The following is a 26,839-nucleotide window of genomic DNA, read 5'->3' as shown; positions in this document are numbered from 1 at the left end:
TGTATTAAGTGAAACGCAACCTCAAATCTTGATTATCCTTGACAGTTTTTAGTATCAATAACTATTATTGAGGATTTCTTTACCTATTCAATAACAAAAAATGCGAGTTTCAAAGATGTCTCGTGCTTTTAAATCGTGTTTTCGTTGAGTTAAGCAAAGCAAAAAACTTCCCATGGTACCTGCAACGCCATTTGCTTAGCTGGGTATTCTTCGTTCCACGAAGTTCAAAACCTTCCATTATTTTAAAGACTACTAGCAGTCCCTAGTTTTTCGCAGGGTCCGTCGAGCAAAAGCGAAAAACGTTTTCGAAGAGTCCATCGAGCTTGAAGCTAAAAAAAAAAATAAATGAACGCGCATGGAGAGGAGGCGGAGCGAGGCGCGCGGTTGTTTATTTTTTCGTTTCACGCTCGACGGACTCTGCAAAAGAATAGAGACTGCTCGTAGTCTATTTTTTTGTTTGAGGAAATTCATGCTTGATTTTATAAGGTGTAGCTCGGGCTGGGTTTGAGCAAAGTGGCATTAGGCGGGAGCTTATTCCAGTTTCAGTAGCATGAAGAGACTAGAAGTATTTTTAGTCCCCCTGCCGATGGGATGCTAGTCCAGCGAAGGGTATTAATGCACCAGCATCAAATTCACCGGTACCCATTTCTACACCTGGGTGGAGAGAGGCACTATGAGAATTAAGTGTCTTGCCCGAGAACACAGCACAACCCGGCCAGGGCTCGAACCCGTATCGTTCGATCTGGAGTCCAGCGCACTAACCATAATGCCACCGCGCCTCTCCAAATGGCCCATCAAACCGGCGCTAAATGTTTTTGTCCAGTTTCTCTAGCATGAAGCTACCGGTACTGAGAAAATTCAGCCATCTTTTAACGAGATTTGAACCCATGAGTCACAGAAAGCAAAGGCATAACGGGTATAAAACTAGCACTTTATGACAAGAATGCAATGTGGTGCGTTAGGCCAAGGGCCTCTTCATATGATCCCGGTTGACCGGGCTGGCCCAGTTACCGAGATCTCGGCTCACTCCTATTTTCTTGTAAAATTTTGGATGTGTTCATATGAGAAGGTGGGCCAGCCCGGTTACCGATATCTCGGTTTCTGCAACCGAGATCTCGACAACCTGGAAGAATATTTTCCCATATGAACGCTCTAGCCCGGTCGCCGGGACGCAACTTTTTTTGAGAAAATCAGCTTCCCTTTCGTAATTGGGTGGTCCAAATTTTTTAATTTTGCCTTGTATCTATTTCCACTTCAGAAATATACGAATTAGCTTTATTAATAAAGTTACATGGGTCAATAAAGCTACGATAGTCGCGAAAGATGCAATTTTGTGTGTCGCCATTTTGCCTTCGTTTCTTAAATTTTGTCCCCGTCAACCGGGCTTAAATTTTCCATATGAACAGAGGTCAAAATCCGTCCTGGTAACTGAGACAGCCCGTAAACCGGGCTCATGTGAAGAGGCCCCAAGTCAGATAGTTCCTCTCTCCTCCCATGCAGGTGTAAAATGGGTAACGTGGAATTTAATACTGGAGGTAGCCCTGCGAAAGATTAGCGTCTCATCCAGGAAGGGTAGAAGTACTCCAAGTGAATTACAGTGCGACACGCCTTACCGGTGGCCACCCAACAAACTTTTTTACAAGTGTGCATGCTATAGTAATGTTATTATTTGTTTGACGAACACGCCTCTTTGCAAGGTTGAATACGATCAAATGGATACTACAGTAGTTACATCGTATTTGTCAACTAAACGCAGTGAAAACGTAAAATATTACAAGATGACACTTGTAAAAAAGTTTGTTGGGTCGCACTGTAATGCTACGGAAACCAGGATAAGCTCCGGCCTGATGGTCTACTAAGCCCGAACGTAGACTTAACCTTTAATTAACCTTACACTGTACAAAACTAACAAAGTGTTACACAATTAGAGAATGATCATAATGATACATTGGTAGGTTAACAACATTTGCAATTGTTAGACACTTGGCCAACAAATTGTTTAAAAAGAACAACGTGTGGGTGCGGGAAATATATTTTTCATTTTATTTTTGCGCCACTCCACTCCTGTTCCCATTAAGGAAGAAACCGCTACGCAAGCTACAAATGATTGAAAGAATTAGTATTTTGACAAACACTACCCAACAATATAAATCATATTTTTGTTACATTTATTTTGGTGCCTTTTTCATGATAAATTAATGGCCAGGTCGGCAAAGTGTATGTGAGAACTTGTGTGGTTTCCAATTTTCGTCATTTAAAAGAAAAGACAAAAGAAAATAAGACGTATGTAAATTCGCCTCCTTTTCCAGCAATATTTTCAGTTCTAGCCAAAACCTTGCTTAAAATTTGGCAAGACGTTTATTTTTCTTCTGCTGTACGAGCCCTCAATCGAAAATCAACTACAGGATGCTTCCAGCTATTCAGCACAGGATGAAATCAAGACTCAGTCTTTACAATGTAATTCCGCCCATCGGTGCACCGATTCAAAATTTTCAAAACCGCGACGAAAAGCTTTGGTCGACTTTGCAACGCATCAGAGAAATGGAAAAAGCTGCTTCACAACAAAATTCACAAGGATTATTGTCAGTGAAAGAGTTGAACTTTCCACTGACTGTTCAAGAAACATCGTTGAGCGAGACGGGAGAAGGACGCAACGATGTTGCTCTAGAAGAGAAACTGGACAACGAGAAATGCCGCGAAGATCTTTTCGAGGTTCCATCGAGCCCGAGCGATTCTGAAGTGGAGTTTAGCATCGCCGGCGACAACATACATCAGATTGTGTTTCGTTACTTACCTTCTGATCAGGAATCATCTTCTGATAGCGAATCTTTAAACGTGTTGGAAAACACCATGCAAATCCCATGGCCTGAAAATGTTTTCGAGGATGAGAGTGAAGAACTCGAAGGAATGTCGGCTGGTGAAAAAATGGCTACCATGGAAAAGTACTGACAATATCTTTCATTCCTCGCTATAACTAAAATAACAACAATCCACTTACACCGAAAGTATGCCGTTCAGTTAGCATTTGACTGTAGTGACACCTTTCTGCATGGCATTGGTACCGTGACCATGAATCATAAAAAGACTCGTAAAAAGTCTCTACTATCCATGATACACAAAACATTTGACGGAGCTTTCACAAGACATGAGACTGATAATAATTTCCTTGTGGTCAGGCTATTTGTTTCTCCATGCTCGTATACGTATAACCTTTATACGAAGAAAATAAGAGCAAAGACGTTAGTTTTGACTTTACAATCATTTGTGATAAGGCGAGGAAGAGGGCAAATTTGTAATGTTGCCTGAAGGTGACTGTATAAAAGCAGCAAATACTTATATAATTAACCAATAATTGAATATTGAGCATAACATGATATAAAAAAGTATATTTGAGAGGTAGATTTACTTAACATTCACTTCATTAACTTTAGTAACACATGATCAACCATAGTTTGTCTGAAACTGAATTTATCACAAATAATTCACAGCGTCTATATGTCCAGTAAACCTCGCTTTGAGTATCCGTTACGACAAATCTTTGTAGAAACACTCGATGAGATTCCGATTGCCATTGTCCAATCAAATAATAGTTCAAGTATTCGCGAGCGCATCGGATGTTGTCCGTGCGCGCACGTGACCTAGAAATCATCAGGATTCACAACAACCGCAACCTGTAAGTAAATTATTAGAGGCGCGATTCAGACATACAAAGTGCTTATTTCTTCAACTTAAAAAATCATAAAAAAAGTTAGTCTAAATATCATGCAGCTCGATGGTCGCCTGACCCCGGCACCAATTTGTCTAATGAGAACTAATGCTAGTACACAACCAGGTTTAATGACGTTAGCAAAGCAATGAGAGCGGTAACACTGCACCACGATTTCCACTGGGTTCCTTCACTTTGTTGCATGGTGACGTCACCATCGCCAGTGGTGAAAGACCACACATCTCCCCGGTACACCTCGGACGGGCTCACTTCAGCATCCACGCGCCAGAAATACTTCGTGTTAGGTTCCACACTTGACCTCAGGTGAAAGACGTTTGCGCCATCCTGAACCCACCCACGGTACTCCGGCGAGTCAGGGGTAGCTCTTCTAACTGCCGTCTTACTGGTGCCCAAATAAACGAAATGGACGGACGCTCCGTAGCCATTCAACCACATAAGCGTGTCCCTCCTGGCGGGTTTAACTTTCATACTGTGATCAGGGGGGACAGGAGTACTTGTCTTGTACAGTTGACGCCCCGGGATCCAGTAGTGCGTTATTTCGTTGTCATACCTGTACGGTCCGACATTGTGCAGTAGGTAAGTTGAATTGGGCTGGGGTCGAAAATCGAAGTTATCTGGATCGACAAGCTGAGCCCTGACATTTCCAATCATGTTGTACTTTATAACACTTCCCGCCAGTGGATACAACTTTCCGCCGTGTATCCCGCCATTTGCCACATCAGCCGCGTTGAAGGTGACCGCGGTAAAGTTGTTGATGGGCACTGGATTAGTACGCACGTACCGCAAAACACACAAAGAGCAATTGTTGCCTTGGTGGTCGCCTTGCTTTTCGTTCCTTTTGTCAAACACTAAGTTGTGTAACACCGTGTGATTGTCTCCTTTCACCATTATTCCGCCGCATTTCCACACCACGTTGCTTTGCATGGTTCCTTTGTATCCAATCTTAGGCGGCTGTCCGTCAAACCTCAGTCCATATTTGGGACTGGAATGTACCCAGTTCTGCTCCAATAGCGCATGCGGCTGAGAGTTAATCTGTGTCTGAACGTGGCTTCCGTCATTCTATAAAGAAAAAATATCATATTGTTAAGGCCAATTTACACGGTACGATTTTGTCGCATGCGACAAGCTTAAGACGCGCCTACGACAGTCGTAAGCGAGTTGTAGGTTTGATTTAGGCCTGTCGTAAGCATGTGGCAAGCATGTCGCATGCGACAAAATCGTACCGTGTAAATCGGCCTTTAAAGTTCTAATGAGTGATGAAATTAAGTCTCCTAAAAACTATTGATTAATTACGTAAGGAGTCGGCCGCAAAGGGACATCTCTTCTACGATGTCTTCCATTCGACATGTTTTACAGGCAAATAATGTTATTCCTAGAACAAGACAGAGTGACAGGGTTTGATTGAACCGCGCGCATTAAATACTCTTGGGGCCCTAACAAGTTTCGAGTTACTGGAAATCAATTATCGTGATGTAAAGAACCGACCAATATTGTAACAAAACTTTTTCAAATAGTCTTTACTTCAAAAATGTCAAATTCCAAATACTGTACATAACGTATGAAGTCCTCTATCGATAGCCTCCTGTCCACTTACAGTAAGAGGACGGTTATTGGTAGCATTTTGTGTAATCCCTTGTGATTGAGTGTCGTAAAACTAAATCCATAATAATCACTCTGGCCAATCACAAAAGACACAGACAGTCTAGTGAACCAATCAAAACTTGAAGCAAATACATGTAGCCGGCGCCAAGCGCGGCAAAATGTGTGTCAGGGAGTCACGATTGGTTTTGGTTTTACTTCTGATTGGTCAAGAAAAAACCGCGGGTTTTTTTTTAAACCAATCACTTTGCGTAGTAATACAAAACTAAAGCAAACGCCAATTACTTTCGGCACTCAAGTGAAAATCGCTCTAAACTACGCTAATTAATTACTGTTCAAGAAGTTATGACTACCCATGGCTAAAAATTAAAGCAGCGTTACCTGTATAAGACCCCAACACTGATGATGCAAATGGTTAAAACGCACTAAAGGACGCCGCCCAGGTCTTATTCCACTACTTGCTCCATTGAAGCGCAGAGTGTTCCTCACATACACATCGCCAATTCCATTAGAGACTATGGTGCCCAGTCCTCCGCTTGCGTAGACCGTGTTAGCTGCAGTCCAGTCATTGTACTCGAATAAATTGTTGTCCAAAGTCACGTTCAGTCCACTGAACTCCAAGGCGACACCGTCTGTACCGAAGAAGGTGTTGTTGAAGAGTGTCAGCGTATTCAGCCCGTTTTTGTTTTTATTGGCATTCACCTTGGTCCACTGAGCCGGCGCAGTGTCGCGTAGCATTCTCCGGGTGTATGAAGGGTAGCCAAAGTTGATCGAGTGTAGTGTTAAGTTATTTATGAAGTTTTTTTTGTTTATTGTTGAAGCCCACATTGTGGCACCAAAAAAGGTCAGCTTTTGAAAAATCACGTGGCTACAGTTCGTGACGTTAAATGCATACGTCATCACTTTACCTCTGACGTCACGTCCCTCAGGTGATCGACCATCGGGGGTCATAACATACAGTGTTCGTGTTTCTTGATCATAAAACCACTCCTCGGGTTGGTCAAGAAATTCCAGCTTGTCCTCTAGGAAATACTGGTTCAAAACAGGTTTAAACTTGATGGGACCAAATTTGTCATCATACGTAAAGGATGCACTACCAGGCTTGTGACTTTTCACGATGGCAGTGAACGTGTTAAAGCTGCCAATATTAAGAACTGCCATGGCACCGGATGCATTCAAACCGCTTCCCGCCAAGTTCTTAGAGCCGTCGTCAACCATGACACCTCGCGTGGACTGGTTAGATGATTTAGCCCAGTAGCTAGCGTTGAATACCGTCTTGTTGGACCACAGTGCGTTTGGCCAGCGGGCGTTTGTCATCATCTGACCATCAATGAATAACTGCCAAATGTCTTCATCTATAACAGCCTTATACGCTCCGCTCTTATCTTTCACCCATCCCGCCTTGGGCCGTAACTGAATAGTGCCATCAATGATGGGATACTCGTCGCCAGGTCCCCGGATCACAATAGGTTTGTCAGGGGTACCGTGTTTGTTAGTGATAGTCACATGTTCATGGTAACGGCCTCTTGGGATAACGCATTCATCACCAGGGTTACTGAGCTTGTCGACGCAAGACTGTATACTGGTGAACTTAGGCTTCGCGATATGCAAACGACCGTGCACAGTGCACAGCAAAGGAATACACACGAAGACTAGAAACATCAGTGAAGTTTGACTTGTATCCTGAGTCATGATTTCCTGTCAAATAAAGAAAGAACTGTTACTTAGAGTTTAATAAAGGTTTATGACTGGTACTGCACAGACGTCATTGTTGAGGGGCCCGAAGGGGTTAAAAGGAAACAGGGATTTGGGCAAATTTTCACTGGGAAAAAACGGACTTTGGGTCATGGGAATGGGAACCACAAACAATAAACAATAAAACTGGCACTGGGATTTGGAAAATTTGGGAAAACAATAGGCTGGGAAATTGGATTTGGTCAAAATTCGGCCTGAGAAGTGGGATTTATAGTCCCCCCCATTCAAGAACCTCTCTGTTCACTCCCTTCCTCCTCCCCCTTTTCCTTCTAGCCTCCTCCGTTTAGTCGCGCTCGTTCTTACCTGAAGCGAGCGCGACGTACGTGCTTTGGAGGGCTTTGCGTAGCCTGAAATTCAGGCTAGGGCTTTGCGCTGCACGCCTTAAATTCGTACAGAGGCGCGTGTAGATAATTCGCTCTGATCTTTGAGTTTGCACCATATCGAGCGCCTGTTTTGGAGGATGCTATCTTGTAGACGAGTTGGTTTGCAAATACTTTTAACAGTTTTCCATATCACTTCTCTTATCACATTGTCATCTGATTTGCCAACTTGGGAAAAGACGAATGCATTATTCGAGTCACGCATTCTCTCGACGCGACATGGCGGAAATTTACTGAAGATATCCTCTTACGCAACAAGGTCAACAAGAGAAATGCATTGCTTGAATTGTAGATAAAAAGAGGGTATATGAATAAACATATATGAATTAAGTTGAATGAGCCAATTTCGTTGCTCATAGTTAAAAACACTGATAACATTATACCCCTACCAGTCTTCTGATTTCACCAGCCGTAAGCTACAGAGAGTGACCTTCCAGCTCGTTGTATATTTTCGTAAGACATTTTGCATACAGCGTGAAAGACCGACCCATGTTCTCCAATGCATTCTATCTTACCTTTGTATCGACGTTTTCATCTATAAATTTCGACAATTTTCTTTGGAACCTTGGAAAAGCTGCGTCCTTGCAGGTTCTCAACCTGGTCCACCGGATCCGCGAGAGAGTAGACAGAGAAGTAAAGTCTGGATAGTGACAATCAAATGTTTGTGGGGGGGAACCGGTGGGGTGGGGGCTTAGGCACGGGATTTGACAACAGTTATACTAATTATCTGCCTGTTTGTCATTTTGTTGGACTTTCTAACAAATTATAAATGACATTTAGTGAATCAAATCTTTTGACCATCCACAAATGCCCTAGATTCCTGAAGAGTAGCCTGCATGCAGACTTCTCTTATCTTCTTTGCCTTGCGCAAGCAAACCTACTGTAGTTAAAGGCGTCTGTACGCAGACTACTCGAGTGTCTTGAGTGGGTCATTTGAGCAAGATAAAAAACCCGCGCTATCTGTGTGCACGGTTCGGGTGTTCACACGCGTCAGTACTTGCACACTCGTCCGTACAAAAATTCGTCTAGTTCCTGGGGGGGGGGGGGGTACTCAAAAAAGTTTGCCCCGCCCCGAGGTCCAACCCCTTAACCTTTAATATACCATTTTGACAGAAAAGGCACCCCTTTCGTATACCTTTTATTGAAAAAGGAACCCCTTTCAAATACCTACACGACATGACATATACCTAGCGCTTAATAAATTAAGACGATACAGCCATAATTTGCGTCTGTTCGAAATATTTTTAAATTTCTTAATGACAGAATTTCCTACCCTTTCATATACCTAAACTTGCGAAATCCCTACCCTTTTATATACCTGAAGCCCGAAAAAGGTACCCCTTTCGGGCGGAGCCTCCCCGTATAGGCCATTATAGGGGGTACCCCCGGGGTCTAGTTTTGCCGGTGCTTGTAAAAACGCAAGGTGGAACCGTGCAAGATTTTGTCTGGACCCGCGTAAACGGGGCTTTAAATGCATTTATTCCTAGGTTTATTCCCAATGGTAGTCATTTCCCTTCTTTAAATTGACAAGAACTACACTCTGGTAGAAAGAACTCATATTTATTAATTTGTGCATTGTTACCTGTGCTCCTTACATACCCCTAAGAAAAAACATATATAAAGTAGCTGTTACAATTTCACAGTATCACTCAAAACTTTTATTTCTAGTTCTAAGATTTTGTTAAAAAATGCTAAGGAATGCAGCTAATTTTATAAGGTGCTGAAAACATTTTTTAAAGACTTTGCAGTCAGTCTTCTATTGTTAGTTGTTTACCACCTGATTTGTATTGAATAATTTTGTGCATTTCACTGCATAATAAATTCTAAACACCATGATTGCTTTGGTTCTAAATTGTCTGAAAGCTAAAAAAATTTTTTTTTAGTGCTAATGTTTAGCAGAGTTGGTTTTAAGTCAAAGCCAAAACCCAAGGGGCCCAACAAAACAAACAGAAAACCTGTTACAAAATTCAAATCAAGATTGGCACAAATCCTTGAACCTGTCCCTAGCTTCTTACCCAGGGGGAGGGGGAGGGTGGGGTGCTCCCTTAAATAAGCTATATAGATATGTGCATTGCAATGGTTTTGAGCTCTTTTGCGGTCTGAAACAGGATATAGATAACCACTTAGGGCTAAAATAGAGTACATTAAAATAGGGGAATGGTTTCAAAAAGTGCACTGTATACAGTCCTTACATACATTTTTAGAGAGCCCCCCCCCCCCCCTGCTTCTCTGGCTTCTAACATCCCAATCTCCTTCCCAGAGCGCATTCTCCCCTTCAACAACAGTTACGGTTACCCATAAAGCTGAAAAAAGGAATGCTGGCTCTGGGAAAGAGATTTCTAAAACTGATATGGTTAAAAACTCCAAAAGCTGACATTTTCCTAACTATAAGAATAGAAATAATTTAACTGTAACATAAATTCTGATTGGTTAAAATGCCCTATGGACACAAAGGAAAGGTAACTATTGGTTATTTGCATACCGTATTTATTCGATTAAGCGCCCTGGGCGCTTATTAAATTTTTGGCCCTTGAGAGTGGGCGCTTATTCGAGGTGGGCGCTTATTCGAGGCTGGGCGCTAATTAAATTTTTACGATTTTCGGCAAATGTTAAGTTTAGATTTGTAACAAAACAATAAATAATAACAAAACGTGAAGATGTATCAAAGAGAAATTTAATTGTTCATGAAAGTTTCTGTACAATACTAAGAAAACTCGGTCATGGGGGAAGTCTTCTTAGTAGTACATAGTCAATTTCAATATCAATACTCCTTTTATGGACTTCAGTTTTTTTCTTGGGTGGGGGTGGGCGCTTATTCGAGGCTGGGCGCTTATTAACTTTTCCTGCCTTAAGGGTGGGCGCTTATTCGAGGTGGGCGCTTATTCGAGGTTGGGCGCTAAATCGAATAAATACGGTAATCTATCAATTTTAATAGATTAAGAAGGGTTGCTTTTTGTGGCGGGACGAAAACTGGAGAAAAACCCTCAGAGCAAGGACAAGAACTAACAACAACCTCAACCTACAAAAAAAAAAAAAAAAACTTACATTATGTCATATAACACTAGGAAGCGAGCACCCTCCCCACTGTCCCTACCCCGGCTTCCTAAAGTTTCATGTATTATCACTGTCAAAACCATCAAATAAATTACTTTAACTGATATTTTAAGTGTATTAGTACTCTGTATAGCCACTGGATTATTCTTAAACTTCTAATTTGTTTTCTCCAATCAAAGAATAGCACAGCACTCAAAATTGAAAGTTGTCATGCCATTATGATCATGTGCTTAGAAACTTGGAAACAAAATCTGCAGGCCCAGTCCAGTCTTGGAAACCAGATTTTCAACCAGTACATGTACTTGTTCTCCTGTCTGCTAATTTTCAGTTGTGTACAAAAACTCTTAAACTCTAAGGGGGCTGCAACATAAAATTACCAAAAAAACATTTTTTCTTACTATATATACCGGTAACAGTGTGCATGTATATTTTCGGAACAAACTTTCAGCCTAAAATAATTTTTAGGCTCTTATTACTCTTCCCAGTAGACATTTGTCACCCAATTTTTTTTCACCCAGGCTTTTCACGGTGATTGAAAAAGCCTTATGTAGTATGTTTGGTTGTTCCATGATCACCATTTTCTACTCTTTATTTTTGCGTGAAATGGACTTCTTTTTAATGCCATTCATGAACTGGTTTGGGTTTATTTTATTGAACATTCGGAACAAAATAAATATTTGCATGCGTGAGCAGGAATTTTTCCGGCCAGGCATGTGGTTTAAAGCAAGAGATGACGCGGTGAAGGAAATTCACGTCACGCACACTCCGTGACTCGCGCAAACACAACTTGTGTGTTTCTCAAGTGACTGCTTTTCTAAAGATTTTGCACTGTGCGGTGCCGTGCCTTTTTAGCCAAAGAACTGAAAGAGGTGATCAAACATTAACCGCATGGTTACAAAATGCTTGAAGTTTCTTGTTACCACTAAACCAACCTACATCATGAAAAAACAGGTTAATCATGTAGTACAGCAAAAACAAGTGAACTGATGCATGTTCAACTGCCCTGAGGGTGAAAAAATGTTGGGTGTTGCAGTCTACTAGGAAGAGTAATACCGTGAAGATGCAAAGTCAATTCAGTGGAGGGGGCAGGGGGGAAAGAGCCTGGGAGAAAAGGGGTTGGAAGCGGGAGAAGGGAGGCAGGAAGCGGGATTCCTAAGGTGGCGGTAACTAGGAGAAAACGAGTAAAATTTTGCAACATTTTGTTATATTTTGCAATAGATAGGGCAAAGAGGAGAGAATCGGCTACGGAAAGTAAAAAATACAGGAAGCGGGAGTAAAAGGCAAGGGAGGCGGGAGGTTTAGACCCACCTCTACCCCTCCACATTTCAGGTGTTGTGGTCTACTGTGAAACAAGAAAGAAGAGTTACATGTCCTTGCCCTCCTCAGGATAAGTTTTCTTGTAATTCGTCCCATCTCCTGGTAAAGGTGAACTCACGGTGGGCCAAATCCAAGCCAAGTACCACTTCTCTCCGAACACCTCAAGAAAGTTCTGCTTCCAGCCAAGGTCATACTCTCTCTTTTTCTTCTTCCGCTCGTGCGATGTCTGACCGCGAAAAATAATATTAATCTGGAAGAACAACAGACCACTGAAAAGGAGGAGCGCGAAGACTGAAATGCCGGTCATGGAAGAAACGAAAAACCCATAAACAGTCGTGTAGCCCAACACCCACATCAGAATGGGTGTAAACATTGTAAGCAATGTCCAAAAGCCGAAGCCGCCGATTTCCTCTGTGACGTATTCATGATGGAAAACATTGGCATAAACAGCTCCTAACCAAAGGTACATCGCCAAAAACAGGTAGTAACGGTAGTTCCTAAAGCCGACACATCTGCCAGCGAAAACGCAATGGTGATCTCGCTTCAAAACACACTCGTTGCAGACTTGACAGTGATGTGCTCTCGGAGGAGCGTTCAGTTGACAGTAGGGGCAGTAGGTCCAGCCGGGCTTCAGAACAGACGGCATTCCTAGGTTTCTTCCGGTTGTATCTGTCGTGATTAGCATGAAGAAAGTTGGCGAACACGTTTAGCCACAAGAAGACTCCACAAAACACGTGTATACAGTACCATGTCGAAAATGGGGCATGGTAGAGCGGAAGCACAATAAATAGCTCGAAGAGTGCTATCATCCACAGCATCACGATCATGAATACAAATGCAACAAAATCTGACGGTTTCCGAGGGGTTAATCCCTGGAACCAGCCACTTTTGCTCTCCATATCGCTGAAAATATAAACGGAAAGTTTTTCAACTCGAACTCGACGCTCGATCAGACAGACATAAGCTGTGTAACCGCTCCATGGTTCTCCCTGGGAAGGATTGGGAATAGGGCGTGGTCGGTGCGAACAGTTGTCCGGCCCGCACGGCGCGCCTTCCCCCCAAAACAGACCGTTTTAGAATTGCAACAAAATAATTGTGTCTTCCAGTGTATTCTTGAAGAATCCTTAGAATATCGATTGAAACAAACTATGGCAATGATTTGTGAGGGAACACAGCCAAGGGACCAGTCACGTAACCTGTAATAGAAATGTAAATAAACACCAGAAGCCCAGGCCCAGCAAACACCCAATTGCCAAAGGACTGTCGTAAGGGCTTTGGGCTCATATTCAGTCAGTACTAAACAAGATACCCAATACATTTTAGCAACGACCCAGCAACAGGTGGCAGTGTGCTTACAAAAAACATATGAAAACTAACACAGAACCCTCTATAAAATATCTTTTTAATCATTTTATCTAGCTTAGCTACAAACAACAATTTTCACACCTGCTGCCCATACAACAGAAAGAAGGCAAGGCCGAGACTGTGTGATCATTGTAAAAAACAAAGTTTGGTTTATTTCAACATATTTGATATTTTAAACACAATATTTCGGCTCTATTTTAGAGTCATAGTCTTGTGATGTAAATTTTACAAGAGGAACTAACACCTGCCTATAGTACTTGCATTTATTTTTTTATTATGACATGTTTATTTTTACATATTTACCTAAGTATGTAAAAATAAACATGTCATAGGCAGGGGTAGGGAAGTGGCCGTCTGCGCTCTGCATCTACCCTTGAATGATTTCAAAAAAAAAAAACAGCTTAAAAATTATTGAAACCAGTGTACAAATTACAAGTTTGAAAAGGTGTCACAAATGGGGATTTTTTATTTCATATGTATTTTTTAAATATTTTTGTCATCCTTGCATGTCTAGCTAGACGCAAACAATGTTTATCACATAATCCTGGACGGAGTCTAATACTCTGACTATTGCTTTTTTAATAAATGCATAAACAAGCATCCTAAAGTGAAATGTATGTACAAAAATTCTTCAATATTATTATACAAAAAAATTGATTTGGACAACATCAGTTATATCATTTGACAAGCAAAATGATGAATTAAGCTAATTTAATTTATATTATAGAATAATTAAGTGCGGTTAATTTGATTTTAATGACATTGGAATCTAATTTATTCAAAATGCATTGCAAATGTTCAAACACAAACAACAATTCATTACAATTCAGTTCGTTACAAATAATTGTTATTTTTTGTTACAATAGAGTCCATCCTGCGGTAGTCAGGCCACTTTTTCCATGAATCATAGCCCAGTATTTTCATTACAGGAGCAATCCTCTGAGTGTCTTCCAGTAAAGATGGTGATAATCTGTCAGACCACTTGTATAACGCTTTCAAGTTTATAGCTTCTTTCACTTGATCTGTCGACTTCTCAAGGCTAAAATGACATCATTTGATAAAAGGATAGGTGTTAAAATCGCGTGAAATGCCGTCATCCTGTGCATAAAATTTACTTTATTCATAAATCTTGCAAGGTATGGGGCACATGACCTGGCCTTGGACTCATACACAAGGTCTGGGAGAGTGTAAATGTGTGGAGTGACTCACCTCAGTGGGAGTGGGGAGAGTTACACTGGGCATGGGATTACAAGCAGGTGCAAGTTTTCACTTATATCCAGGACTGTACGCAAGAATTATTTAATAAGTACTTCATGTTTAACTGTATTATTTGGACTCCATTTCCATATTACTTCATTCCGACAGAAAAAAAAAAAAAAAAAAAAAAAAAAAAAAAAAAAAAAAAAAAAAAAAAAAAAAAAGAGGGAAAAAAAAAACGAAACAAATTTTGCTTAGCGAGCGCAAAGTAAAATATTGTACATTTTTCCATTTGGTGAGTTCTGGTGAAATTTTATTAATGAGAACACTTTGCGATGCCTGTCACGAGGAACGTGCATCTCATTAACGTTCAATCCTGGACATATCTGTAGAATCCCGGTTTTCTCGAACCCTCGTTTTCTCGCAACTTCCGATGTTAAAACCATGCAATTTTTGTTTCCCTTGAAAACTACTTCTCAATAAATTTACCATTAATTTCTCGAAGTAGTTTTCGTTTCCCCTGGAGGTTCGAAAAATCGCGATTCTAGTGTATAAATTCTCAACACTGAGTGCTATCATTTTTTTAATGTTAGTTTTGAGAATTTAGCAGTGATCAAAACGACGCTCCCTATAAAGTGATTGTTTTCTTTATATTGTCATCAGCTGTCTGCATGAACTGTAAAAATCAATATTTGTTTTTTTGGACATTTCTGTCTATTAAAGAATTAAACAGCTAAAACTCCAGCTTACCTCGAAAGGATAACTCCTCCAGGTTTTCCTACCTTAGTTTCATGATGAATTACAGCATCGTTCCAAGGCACATTAATAAATTCCAAGACAATCTTCATGCTTTCCGAGGGGAACAGCACCAGATGTTCATAAGGAATTCTCAAGCACCTTCTTTGCCCTAGTGCTTCACACTGTAAATTCATTTCTCTGATGGCTTCATTCCAAGTTCTTAACAGAATTTCAGGCCGGTGATTATTAACCCCTCGAATAACAATTCTCCTGTCCATTATCGAGTGGATAACCGCACGACCGTCTCTAACCATGAAAATAAATTTGGCTTTAGGAAATATTCTGCCTAAATAACTGAGATTCCTGAAAGTAAGCGGATCTTTATTGCACAGTCTTGGAGCGGGATCTCCATGTTTTGCAATGATTTCTCCTATAAGCGCCGCTACCGCAGAATCTAGCAACTCCTGCGAAACGCCTGCTTCTTCTCTTCGGCGCTTTTCCTTCCCGTTGACTGAAAGGTTCAATATCTTTGGAATATTTAGCAGGATTTTCGGGATAACCCTTGTTTCTTGCCCGCATCTGATGTCGGGATGTGCATCTAGCATGGCCCGCATTAGCGTCGTCCCGCTTCTAGGGAAGCCACCGACAAATATAAACGGCGTGTACCGGTCCACGTGTTCTTGTGATCGAGGACGACCATTAACGACTGTTGATACAGTGGGACAGTCCTTGTCTTTTTCATCCCGACACTCACACGAAGACGATAACAGCCTGTAACTGAAGAGGGTCAAGAGAGATAATGCGCCGCACGCGAGAGCCAAAAACTTCGATATTGTCCGTTGCGATAGGAACATCTTAGCAATAATTCTGCTATAATCCTTCTCGATGCCATAAACTCAAGATTAAACAGTTCACAACAACAGATTTCAATGTTAGGCACTCCACAACAGCAGATTTCAATTAGGTGACCTTTCCCAGTGTTGAAATCTACCGATTATTTTCCACTTCTTAAATAATTTCAATTTCCGTCAGGCGTTCCTTGCAAAAACAAAGCGCGTTCGTGGAGGGCAACCCGTAGACACCTGCAACCACCCAGCCAGGAGTGAAGGCGGGATAATTGGAACTTCAAATATTCTTTATTTCTTTGTTTCTTTTTCCATATATTATTTATATAGTTTCGCTCGGTGTTAAGTGATATCGTTTTTCCTCTCAGTAGGGAAGACATTGCTTTTAATTTGCACATGCACTTAAACAGCCACTGTTTAGTGATATCATCATAAAATATAAAGGAGGCCAGGGTAAATTCCGACAAGCGACATGGCCCAAAAAGTAGCGACAGCACATAAAATAAAATCTAGACAAACGACAACCGTTTTGGAAAAACTTAAATTCAGACAAGGACAAGTAATTTTCCTTAAATTTTACTACCGACAGCGGCGCCAGTTTGATAAAACAGCGACACGGCGCATTTTAAAATTTAGACAAGCGACACGGGAACCCCCTGGCAGGGCCTCGTAAAGGTGTAGAAATAGAGTCTGTTATAAACACGAAGAATAAACAGTTCAGAGGAATTCGGACTTCTTGAACCTCCAGGGAAAACGAAAACCCGTTCTTGAAATCGAGAAACTGGGGGATAAACTCGCAATGAATGTTCGATCAGTAATGAAGCAATTCCAAGGGAAACGAGTTTGGTTCGAGTTGTCGGGATTCGTTATTTTGAGGAAACGAGCTAGGGTTCGACAAATCGGGATTTCACTAATGCTGGTCGATTCACGAAAGTAGTATTCGCACTATGAAATAATCAAGAAAAAAGTTGTAAAAATTGCGGTAAAATTCTGAAACATTATACTGATGACATCTGCCTAACCGGTGCAAATATTTTATCAACCGCACGCTGGTTTGACCACTGACAGGGTCCCTAAAATAACTTAGTTAATTAGAGCCTACTAATCAATTTTGTTAAAAAAATAAATGTCTGGGTAATCAATCAAGATGATCTAGCCATCTAACAATAAGCATACAATATAATTTTGTGATCTAATCTCTTCCACACGTTTAACGTGCATAAAATGTTACTTGACCCAGTAAGAGGGGCGTTAGCCTGCGTTGCAGACGAACTTAACTCCGGTACCGGGGTTTAGTTCGTCTACAACGCAGGCTAGAGGGGCGCATGACCGGGAAAAGATTTGTCAACTCTGAGATCATGTTTATACTCCTTGCTACGCTGGAGCCGCACATCACGAGGCCGAGCTAAATGTTTTAATTAATAATGGTAATAGGACTGAGTGGGATCCAATTCGGTCTGTAATCATACGAGGGATTAACAAAATCGAACGACCTCGAAGCGGGAGTCCGATTTGTTAATCACGAGCATGATTATGGACCGAATTGGACGACACGAAGTCCTGTTACCAATTTATCAAAACTATGACAAAATTTAAGAAACAAAATAACAATTGGTTAAACTTCTTCACGAAAATAAACAACATAGACGGTTGACTTTTTTTGTAGAGGAAATGCACAAAAGTTATCAGAAACTATAGTTATACCTTAAATGATCTAATAAACGCCCGGGCGTCTATTATATTTTAGCGGTCCTAGGGGGGCGTTTGTTGGGCGTTTTTCACTTTCTCACGTCAGCACTCGCGTGTCCTCGCGGGTGCGGTTGTGGTGGGACGATCTTTCTGCGCTGTGCAGGCCTGGTGCCGTTCATGTTCGTCGGTTCGCCGGTCACCTCTGGCTCGGGCCTCTTCGGTCGGTCCTGGCTGCCTGGTTTCCTTGTCGTGCGTCGCGTGGATCGCAGACGTCGCATCACAGTTCTGCCGTGTGATCCTGTCGGGCGCTGCCATCGCTCGCGGTGTTGATGTGGGATCGAATTGGGATTCGTCGCAATTGTCGCAAACGTCGCAGGTGCCTTCGGTCGCGCTTTCTCGTCGTCTGCGATCCAATGGATTGTTCGGGTGCTTGGGGGCGACTATTGACACGGGGCGCTTATAGAGGGGGCGTCTATCTACACCTCAGGGGGGCGTTTATTAGATAGGAAGCGTTTATTTGAGAGTGGGCGTTTATTAGATCATCTACGATAATCATTTCCAACACTGCAACCAGTCCGTAGTAAACTTGTTACACAACAGCCTGGTACGCTAAATGTATTCAAGTCTCCGTTTCACTGCATTGCCTGCATGTAGACGTCTCCTATATCCTTCTTGCGTTGGAAAATTGATGTCACTTTTTCAAAACAGTAAGGAAATACGAAGACGTTTCCACCCATGCTTAGATTTGGTTCCGCCCTGTTTTAGTCCCTTCGCCAATTTTTTAAACTCGACCCAATACACCTCGCTACTCTGTGAGTGATCGCTCACGTGTGTACATTGGGCTAATGACAAGTTAGCTACAATGTACATAACCACCAATAAGTTATTTTTTTAATCAAAATATGTATAACGTACATTCTGTAGAAATTTCTGTTTGATAATTTATGAATGCATGAGTGATTGAATTGGACTAATACTATAATACTAATGAAAGCTAAGAAATTGATCATTTCATCTACATTATGAATCATGATATTTGATTGTAATACTCTGCAATAATTTTTCTTTTACATCATATGATTATAATCACATAAAAACAATATTTGACTACGGAGATTACAAACTAAGAAGAAATATTTGAAATATACATTTTCAATTTAGCAGATGATCTATTTAGATCCTCCGATGTTGTGTTAAGTTATTTGCATACCCTTCATTAGAAAACACTAAAACTATTGTGGACTTTAAAAGCAAATTTTGCCAAAGTGCTCAGGAACTGTGCATGGGCACCAGTCATTAAGAAATGTGATTAAGATTTGCACGTGCAAACCCAGCGTTATGTAACGTAACGTCGAAAAAGAGCCTGAATGCCGCAGGTTTGCTTAAAAAGAATGATAAATCGACTGCACTGATCTCAACTCTGGAGGAAACCAGAGAAACTATTCGGAAATCGTTCGAACTTCATAATGACAGTGCCGGGAGCTGGAAGAAAGCCCACACATCCATCTCATTTCAATTTACTTTAAAAAACACTTTAATTTAAGTAGATCGTATTAAATATATAAAAGAGTACCACAGCGTCTTTATACACAAACACCGTTCTTTTTTATAATTAAATACAGCAAGTAGCACTTGGTTCATCAGCAGGATCTTTGAACACCGGTCCCATAAGCTCTGTACCAGATCAAGCTTGGCTTGCTATGGTGAATGATGAGATCTGGTCGCTCCCTAAAGAGGCATTGGTCTTCTTTGCTGGCCATCAGTGGCCACTATTAGCAGCATGACATTAAACTCTCCCATCTGAATCCACATCAGAAGATCTTATTTGGTTTCTTTGTGCTAAGACCATTTTTTCCTGATGCCTTGCTGTTAAACAAGTCACGAATGAGAGCAGACTTCTCACTTTCCAGCTGGGCAATTTTGCTGCCCTTGTCAGAAACCTCCTGAATAACAAGAAAAACTGAAATTATTTAATGCTTACTTGTCATTTTTTTTTTTTTTTTTGGGGGGTTTTTGTTAGGGCTGCCTGCGGCTAATTTAACGTAAAAAAAATGAACAGTAAATTTTGATGAAAAAAAAAATAGAAACTTTAGCGCTTCTAAAGCCAGCTAGGATTGTGGATGTGCAGGCTTAGTGTTTTCTTAGCTATGTCCCTGTTATTGGTATTACTAATAATTCTGAGTGCAAACAATATACCTTCTCCACTCTACAGATTATACAAAGCAACAAGGAAAAAACTGTACATTGTGTAAGGAAATAATTTTCTTAACAGACCTTTCTTAGAAGTTCTATTTCCTCCTGAAGTCTTCGTCGTTCATCAGCAGCTTCTGATTTTGCATTTAAAGACTCCTAAAAATACAAGGATAAATAATTCATAGAAATATTGATTTCCCAAACACTGGGCTAGTGAAAAATAAATCTTTTTACTGGAAACATTAGGCTAACAGATGGGATAAAGGTTCTGCAATATGGGCCCATCGTCTGAGAGAGTAAATGATGCTATCTGCTGGGATAAATCGCTATCCAATCGATAGGGTAGTAGGTTATGTTAACAATTATCCACTATCTATTTATCCAGCAGATACTTTACCCCTTTGAACAACTGGGCCCTGCCAACAAATTTTTATCAAAGCCTTGACACGAAAGTAAAGCACACTGTATACACCTTTGCTGGTGATTTTCCTTCGATGATCCTTCCTAAACAGTCATTGATGCCCTGGATATGTTGTCTGTGCTCCTTGAATGAGTTGTCATCCAAACCAAGTTCTTTTCTTCTTGTTTTGTGTAGCAGTAGCTCGTACTGAAACTAAACAAGAAAGTACAGCAATGAAAACAATATTCTAAAACTAATCAAAATTAACTGATTTACTATCACAGTAAAAGGTTAAGTCTGTGTTTGAGCCTATTGGCCCATCAGGCTGGAGCTTATCCTGGATTCTGTACCATGAAGTGGTAAGAAGTCAGGGAGTTAATTATTAATTTTTCTTCTTACGGAAATTGAAGGATGCATTTCAGTTTCCATGGCAGCGACTTATCAGAGCTCAGCGTTAAGTGGTTACTCACGGCTGCAGAAGCCCTACAACAAGAGTGATTATCAAAGAATGAGCTTTACATTCCCAAACTCGACAAAGGACAAATTGTTTATGATAAAAGCGAGTTTCTAAACGTAAAAAACGGCGATCCGAACGGTTTTGTCGCTTTTGAAAACAGTGCGAAGCAAAAAAGATCATTACCTCAATTTTCTCAGAGTAACTGTCCAAATAACTTTGGTTGAGACTTGAAACCTGCTGGATCAACTTCCAGCTCAAAAACCATCTTCACCGGCTTTTAAAAGCTGTTTAAATCATTCGACTGATTCCGTAGGCACGTCCCCCCCCCCCTCATGTTGATTTTTTTTTTCGCTTGGAAAAACCTTTGGTCATGTAAGGCACATTCAAGTGTCTTGGGCCCAAAATCGCTCTGTAATTGGCTAATCATATCAGCTTCCTGTTCTCCAAATTTGGAGGAAAACGGAAGTAGGCAATTTCTGGAATTTTCGCGCTACCGGTCCAAAAGGAACGGTATGGCCTGGTGACAGAGAGTTACTGCTCTTTGTCCACAGCATGAATCAAGAAGAACTTTAAATTTATATAGCAAGATAGGCTCGCAATGCGTGCAGAGAGGTAGAATACTATCTAGCATGAAGTGTCTAAATACTGTACATGTAGAGAGGGCTGTAAGAATAATGTTCTAACTAACATCAGTTACCTGTTCAAGAGAGTACTGATCTTCATTTTGAAGATGCAACTTCTCTTCTTGAATAGCTGTGATTCTTTTAAAATACCATTTTCTTGCTCTTTCAATAACCTGAAGACCACTTTGTAAGAGACCATGTTCATCATCCAGCTCTTGTAACCTTGAATCCTGTGAGGGAAAAACAAAGATTAGATTACTATGTTAGTTTTAAGTTGTCAAACCCTACACTCTAAGTGCTAACCATTAAATAGCTTCAATGGGTCACACACACTGAGTGGAAAAGCTCATGTAATGAGACAGGGAAGTTAGTTTTGTGCTGCTTCTCCACTTGTGCCTGTGATCCAAAGGTCGCCTGCTCACAGGCTATGAGTCAAAATTTAACAAATAACTCTGTGCTTTTTCAACTCTTTCTATAAAGCATGTGTGACCAACTAAATGAAGCCGACTAGCCAGCAGTACTATAGAGAGGATGCAGTTTTGGCAAATTGTATTTAATAAATGGACTAGCCGAAAATGGCTAGTTATAATCCCTAGACTTATACAATTTCGTTATGGGTTTTGCTGGATGGGCAATAGAAGCGGAGGGAAATACATGAAAAACCGGTAGGGCTCATAAAGCAGAATGATAAGAGAGCTAGTGTAGAAACGAGCCACGAGTGCTTCAGTCTGAAGAACGTCATTAAGCTTGAAAATGCTGGCCATAAAACAACATTTAGCCCTGTGCTAGTAAAATCAAGCGGTCGCTAGCCAGGAGGGTAGTTAGGAAAAAGGCTTAGTGTCGAACTGTTCTTTTGAGTGACAGCGTAGATGGGACTATAAGCAGGGGGAGGGGGTACTTATAACTGGAATGGCTGATACTCCAAACTTGGACAAATTGTATTGAAAGTGAACAGGGTAACCTTATCAAAATAAATATGGTTAAGAAAATTAAGTTCAAAGAGTATCACCTCTAAGTAATTGGCCAATTATATGATGGAGCCTCTGAAAGTCTTTTATCTACATATCAAATTCCAAAATGAATTCATATTTAGCTATATTTATTTTTAAAAAATGAATTTCCTAAAAATCACTAAACATAATCCTCCTTGGGGCTGTTTTACTTGCCAAAAATTCCTTTGTTGGTGTGTTAAGGACATATTTGGGTCAATGCAAATTATTTCATTTATAATATGAAATCTTTAAAAGCATATTACTCATTGCATGTCTGTTTATACAATAACACAAACAACATTTTGATTCTTTAATTAGAGCTACAAAATTTACATGTCTCTATTTGTATCACAAACATCCAGCAAATTATTATCGCTTTTAATATTTTTATAAAAAAAGCGCAATATAAGTATTAAATATTAAATATTATTATATTTTAATCCTACAATCAGTGCTACATTGCATCTTTTGATAGTAGCGTAAATAACCCCAGCCTGTAATTAGAGCTGGTATTTCTCAACTATACTGGCAATTTAACTTATTAATCAGCAACTGCCACTGCCAAAGCACAATGTCAAAACAACACACACAGACACAAGTCTGCACTAGGCCAAAACATTGATATATTGAAGCTAGGGCTCACGACTGAATTGAAAAATTTTTTCAACTCACACTGTGGCACTATTTTATTGCCGTTTTATAGATACAAATTTTATACACAAGGCACTTATAACACAAATGTACATTTCTAATCAATTTTTATTATGGAAAGTTTAATTAATATCAGTCACAAACAATTTTCAGTCTAGTTGTAATTTGACAGGTTCTTTTGCTATCGTTGGCTTAAATTTGGTTAGAAAAGCAGATGTATCCAATATTTTTATCTGATACATGTATCTAATATATAATCACAGGCATCTAGTGCCAATATATAATACACAAACTAACTGTTTATAACAGTATAATATCATACCTTATCAAACTTGTGAGGTTCAGAAGGAGCTGGAGAGTGCCTCACATGTCCATTTACGTTTGTCTGTACAATAGGACTGACCTCTTTACCAACAAAGTAAACTTTTGTTGTGGAGTTTGACCTTCCAATTGGACTTACACTCCCAGATGAATTTGGACCTTAAGTAAAAACAGGCATCAAGGCAGACATCAATATAACATCTAACATTATATTTTACTACACAATTGAGACAGATGATCTTACACATATGACGTATTCTGGCTCGTGATAATTTCAAGATCTTTATGAAGTTATTTTGGAGAGACTCTAGACTTTGTGGCTCAGTATGTGATTGCTAAAATGTTAGTAACTAAATTTTTTAAAAAAAATATGGATATTGGGATAACACCCAGGACCTAGAGTGCCCAAATTGGAAAATGGGGCCCATGGTTTACAAATATTTATAGGGAGTATTTAGGCTACTGTTATAACCAAGTTGAAAATTTAAAGTTCTTCTACTGCTACTAAACTACAGCTATTATATTTTATGGGTTTAAGAACTGTAAAACTTGTAACAGATCATGCCAAGAATGGCATCGGAAAACCAAAATACAGCTTGTAGTTTAGTGAGACATAATATTCTTAGGTACACTTTATACACTTGTAGAGGAACTGTACTCTGCAGATGTATAGGAAGCCCTTTAGTGAATTAACAATCACAACGAATACAAAAAATAATTATTAAGGTATTGCAAATATTATTATAACAACTCAGGGGTCCTAGAAGAGCTATGTCCTCAACAGGGAGGTACAAATATCAAAGGCAGTAGCCTCGTAGATGGATCATATAAACTAAAGGAGCTAACATATCATTGATGACAAAGCTTGATAATTAAGCCCAGTTTCTTTCTAATTTGTTATCTGTATCTATACTAATGTATTAGATTTCCATTTCAACCTTACAGCATACCCCCCAAACCAAAAAAAAAAAAAAAAAAAAAAAAAAAAAACCCCATACAAACTAAAAATCCCCAAGCGTGTCCGCTATAACGAGAGTTAACTGTACCTAGACTTGCTGAGATGCCTCACCCCCCCCCTCCTTAGTTTCAATTTAACAGAGAGTCTTACACTTGCAAGAATCCATTATGGCTATCTAAAACCTAAGATTATTTGGAAAGACCCATAATAATCTAATAGGTGCCACTCTCATACTTTATCAGAGGCACTACAACACTAGAAATAGAAAGCTTTTTTCAGGTGACCTTAAATTCCACGATGAATATATTCTTCAGCATAGCAGATATATAAATTTTGATAATGTCTCAGTCAGGGGTCTTGAAAGAGCTGTCCTTAACAGCAACGCCCAAATATCATATGCAGAAGCCTAGCAGACGGATCTTTCTAGGACTTTAAGAAGCTAACGTCATAGATGGCACATCTTTGATAAGTTAAGCCTCAATTTTTCAAGTTGATTGTAGGTATTCCATATCAATCTTCCTCGCCATTTGCCATTTTTTTCACACTTCTGCTACTCTTTTTTTAGTTTTTCCCCCACTATTAATTTATTTTTTCTTACTACTGCAAGTTTTGTTTTCTCCTTTAAATTAACTCCCTAACTTCTAGCTAACTTATCCCCATAAGGCACTGGCTGTTGCAAAGGGCTTAACATTCTGGAAAGAACTAAATATTTCTAAGGGATAATCTGCCGCCTTCTAAACATCAGAAGATGAATTCAAACACAATTGATCTGTTCAGTTTAAATAATGTTTTGACGTACTGTTTAGACATAACGTAAGAATACATGCAGCGAGACCACCTGGCAATTTAAAATCATGATCCCTATTGTTTTGTGGTGTGGTTTACAACACGGCACGTTCAGGTTTTATTTTGAAGATTCTGGATTAAAATCTTTAATTCTTTTAGCATTAATCTGACGCCAAAAGAATTAGTAATCCTGCCGAGGCATTTATCCAAAGGAAAAAAAATACTTAAGATCGTGATGAGACAGGGCATTCGTTCAAAAAATCATTTTTCTAGATGCAAATTCAATGCAGTCAGGTTGAGATCAAGCGAATAAACAAACGCTTCGTAGCTTGATAGATCGTACAGCCAGGATCAAGTGAAATTTAAACATATGTGACAGCCTTTGACGTGAAGACTGCGTAGATAGATGGACGTATGCTAAATCACCCTGGATGCTTTAATCCCTTTTGTGTTTATTCTACGACACCTCTGCTATTTTCAATTAACGGGAGTTCGTTTATGAAGCAAACCCCCTCAAAACAACAAATTCCGTTCGCTTACAGCTTAAATTTAATTAGAAAATTCCACCCGCAAAGGAAAAAGTGGTGGTTATTTTTAGTTTCAAGTTAAAAATTCCCATGAATATCATTTACCGTTCACCACAAGGACAATAACAAAAGAAATACTCACTGGCACTTCCGGAGCTTTCGTTCCCGCCTGCAGGAGAATTCGTATTAAAACTCTGCGAGCGTCGCTTTCCTTCGCTCTCATCCTTCCAATCCCGTAATTTTTTAATTATCTGAACTTTATTCCTTCTTTCATTGCCTGCAAATGAGTCCTCGCTGGAATCGGAAGTCCAATCTTTTGCCGTCGTGTCCAGCTGTGGCAGAGAGCTCGACCGTTTGCTTGAGTGATCAAGGCCGTTCGCAGTTCCATTGACTCCATTTGTTTGAGCGCGTGGCTGAGTTTTCAGCGCCAATTTCATGCCCGTGCATAACCTCTCGAAGCTCAAAAGGCCATTTTTCGGTGTTACTTTACGCAAATTTTCAAGAACTCCCTCACTGAGTCCATTTGAACCATGTTGGGTTTTCCACCGCGACTCTATGTCCGCGAGCCTAACAAAACCAGTCCCTTTCTCGTCGAGAATGTCGAATAACGTTTTTAGGTAGCGAAGAAACTCTCTCGGCAGGTCTTGCGTTATATCAACAGGTTTCGCAATAATTGTAGGAGAGCCTTCGTAGCCGTTTTGCTTCGAGAAAAGAAAAACGTGTCTTCCGACTTGTCTCGTATCCATTGGTGAGGCCGACATCTTTACAGGACCAAAAATTCATAATACTGTCCACGCGCGATCGAGGCCAATGCTTTTGAGGTTGACAGCGAAACAATGGCGCGCTTGTTAGTGGCTAATTTTGGTAATTACCCGATCTGAAAACAAACAAAGCTTGTGGTTTTCTTTGAAAACCGAGATAAAGGAAGTTTTTCGAGTTTAATAAGAATCACGTAGTGTTTTCAAGATGAGGTAAAGTTGATACAATGAAGTGTAAAACGATAACTTAGCCAAAGCCATTTTTCTCGGTTATATAGGTCCGTCGCTCGTGCAAAATCAACCTTGTTCAATGCGAGTGCTCTTTTTGTGACTTTTCTGACACGGAATGTCTTTCATTTACTCGTTCATGCTCGGTACGTGAAGATATGACACCTCTCCTTTTGAACATTTAATTACAAGGCCGAAAGGCTATATCAACAAAACAACAATCAAATGCTAATTAAAAACGAACCAACAATTTCAACGGATGCTTCAACAAAAGAATTC

At 40.1% G+C, this 26,839-nt stretch overlaps 4 protein-coding genes across 4 annotated transcripts; all 4 read right to left on the bottom strand.

Annotated features, from left to right (window-relative positions):
* Positions 1-3,298: 3,298 nt before the first annotated feature.
* On the bottom strand, positions 3,299-8,094 carry LOC144662221 (uncharacterized). Its single transcript, XM_078522989.1, has 3 exons — positions 7,977-8,094; positions 5,708-7,024; positions 3,299-4,786 (listed from the first exon to the last, which is right to left on the bottom strand). Exons 2-3 carry the CDS (start codon positions 7,016-7,018, stop codon positions 3,818-3,820), a joined length of 2,280 nt encoding a protein of 759 aa, XP_078379115.1. The 5' UTR covers positions 7,019-7,024; positions 7,977-8,094; the 3' UTR covers positions 3,299-3,817.
* Positions 8,095-9,696: 1,602 nt separating this feature from the next.
* Positions 9,697-12,783, bottom strand: LOC144662379 (putative palmitoyltransferase ZDHHC24). Its single transcript, XM_078523176.1, is given in 3 exon segments — positions 9,697-9,806; positions 10,806-12,523; positions 12,525-12,783. Coding segments are annotated over 2 exon segments (852 nt in total). The 5' UTR covers positions 12,732-12,783; the 3' UTR covers positions 9,697-9,806; positions 10,806-11,878.
* Positions 12,784-13,274: 491 nt separating this feature from the next.
* LOC144662274 (protein-tyrosine sulfotransferase 1-like) lies at positions 13,275-16,145 on the bottom strand. Its single transcript, XM_078523054.1, has 2 exons — positions 15,145-16,145; positions 13,275-14,236 (listed from the first exon to the last, which is right to left on the bottom strand). The coding sequence occupies exons 1-2, from the start codon at positions 15,984-15,986 to the stop codon at positions 14,032-14,034; spliced, it is 1,047 nt and encodes a 348-aa protein (XP_078379180.1). The 5' UTR covers positions 15,987-16,145; the 3' UTR covers positions 13,275-14,031.
* Positions 16,146-19,469: 3,324 nt separating this feature from the next.
* Positions 19,470-26,615, bottom strand: LOC144662265 (suppressor APC domain-containing protein 2-like). The gene is made up of 6 exons (XM_078523042.1): positions 25,717-26,615; positions 23,305-23,462; positions 21,414-21,569; positions 20,332-20,472; positions 19,941-20,015; positions 19,470-19,609 (listed from the first exon to the last, which is right to left on the bottom strand). The coding sequence occupies exons 1-6, from the start codon at positions 26,333-26,335 to the stop codon at positions 19,478-19,480; spliced, it is 1,281 nt and encodes a 426-aa protein (XP_078379168.1). The 5' UTR covers positions 26,336-26,615; the 3' UTR covers positions 19,470-19,477.
* Between the last annotated feature and the right edge of the window lie 224 nt (positions 26,616-26,839).

This window comes from Oculina patagonica, chromosome 1 (assembly GCF_052425735.1).
Source record: "Oculina patagonica isolate OP01 chromosome 1, crgOcupat, whole genome shotgun sequence".
NCBI lineage: Eukaryota > Metazoa > Cnidaria > Anthozoa > Scleractinia > Oculinidae > Oculina > Oculina patagonica.
The sequence above is the reverse complement of the archived record's forward strand: the minus strand, read 5'-3'. Positions and strand labels throughout refer to the sequence as shown.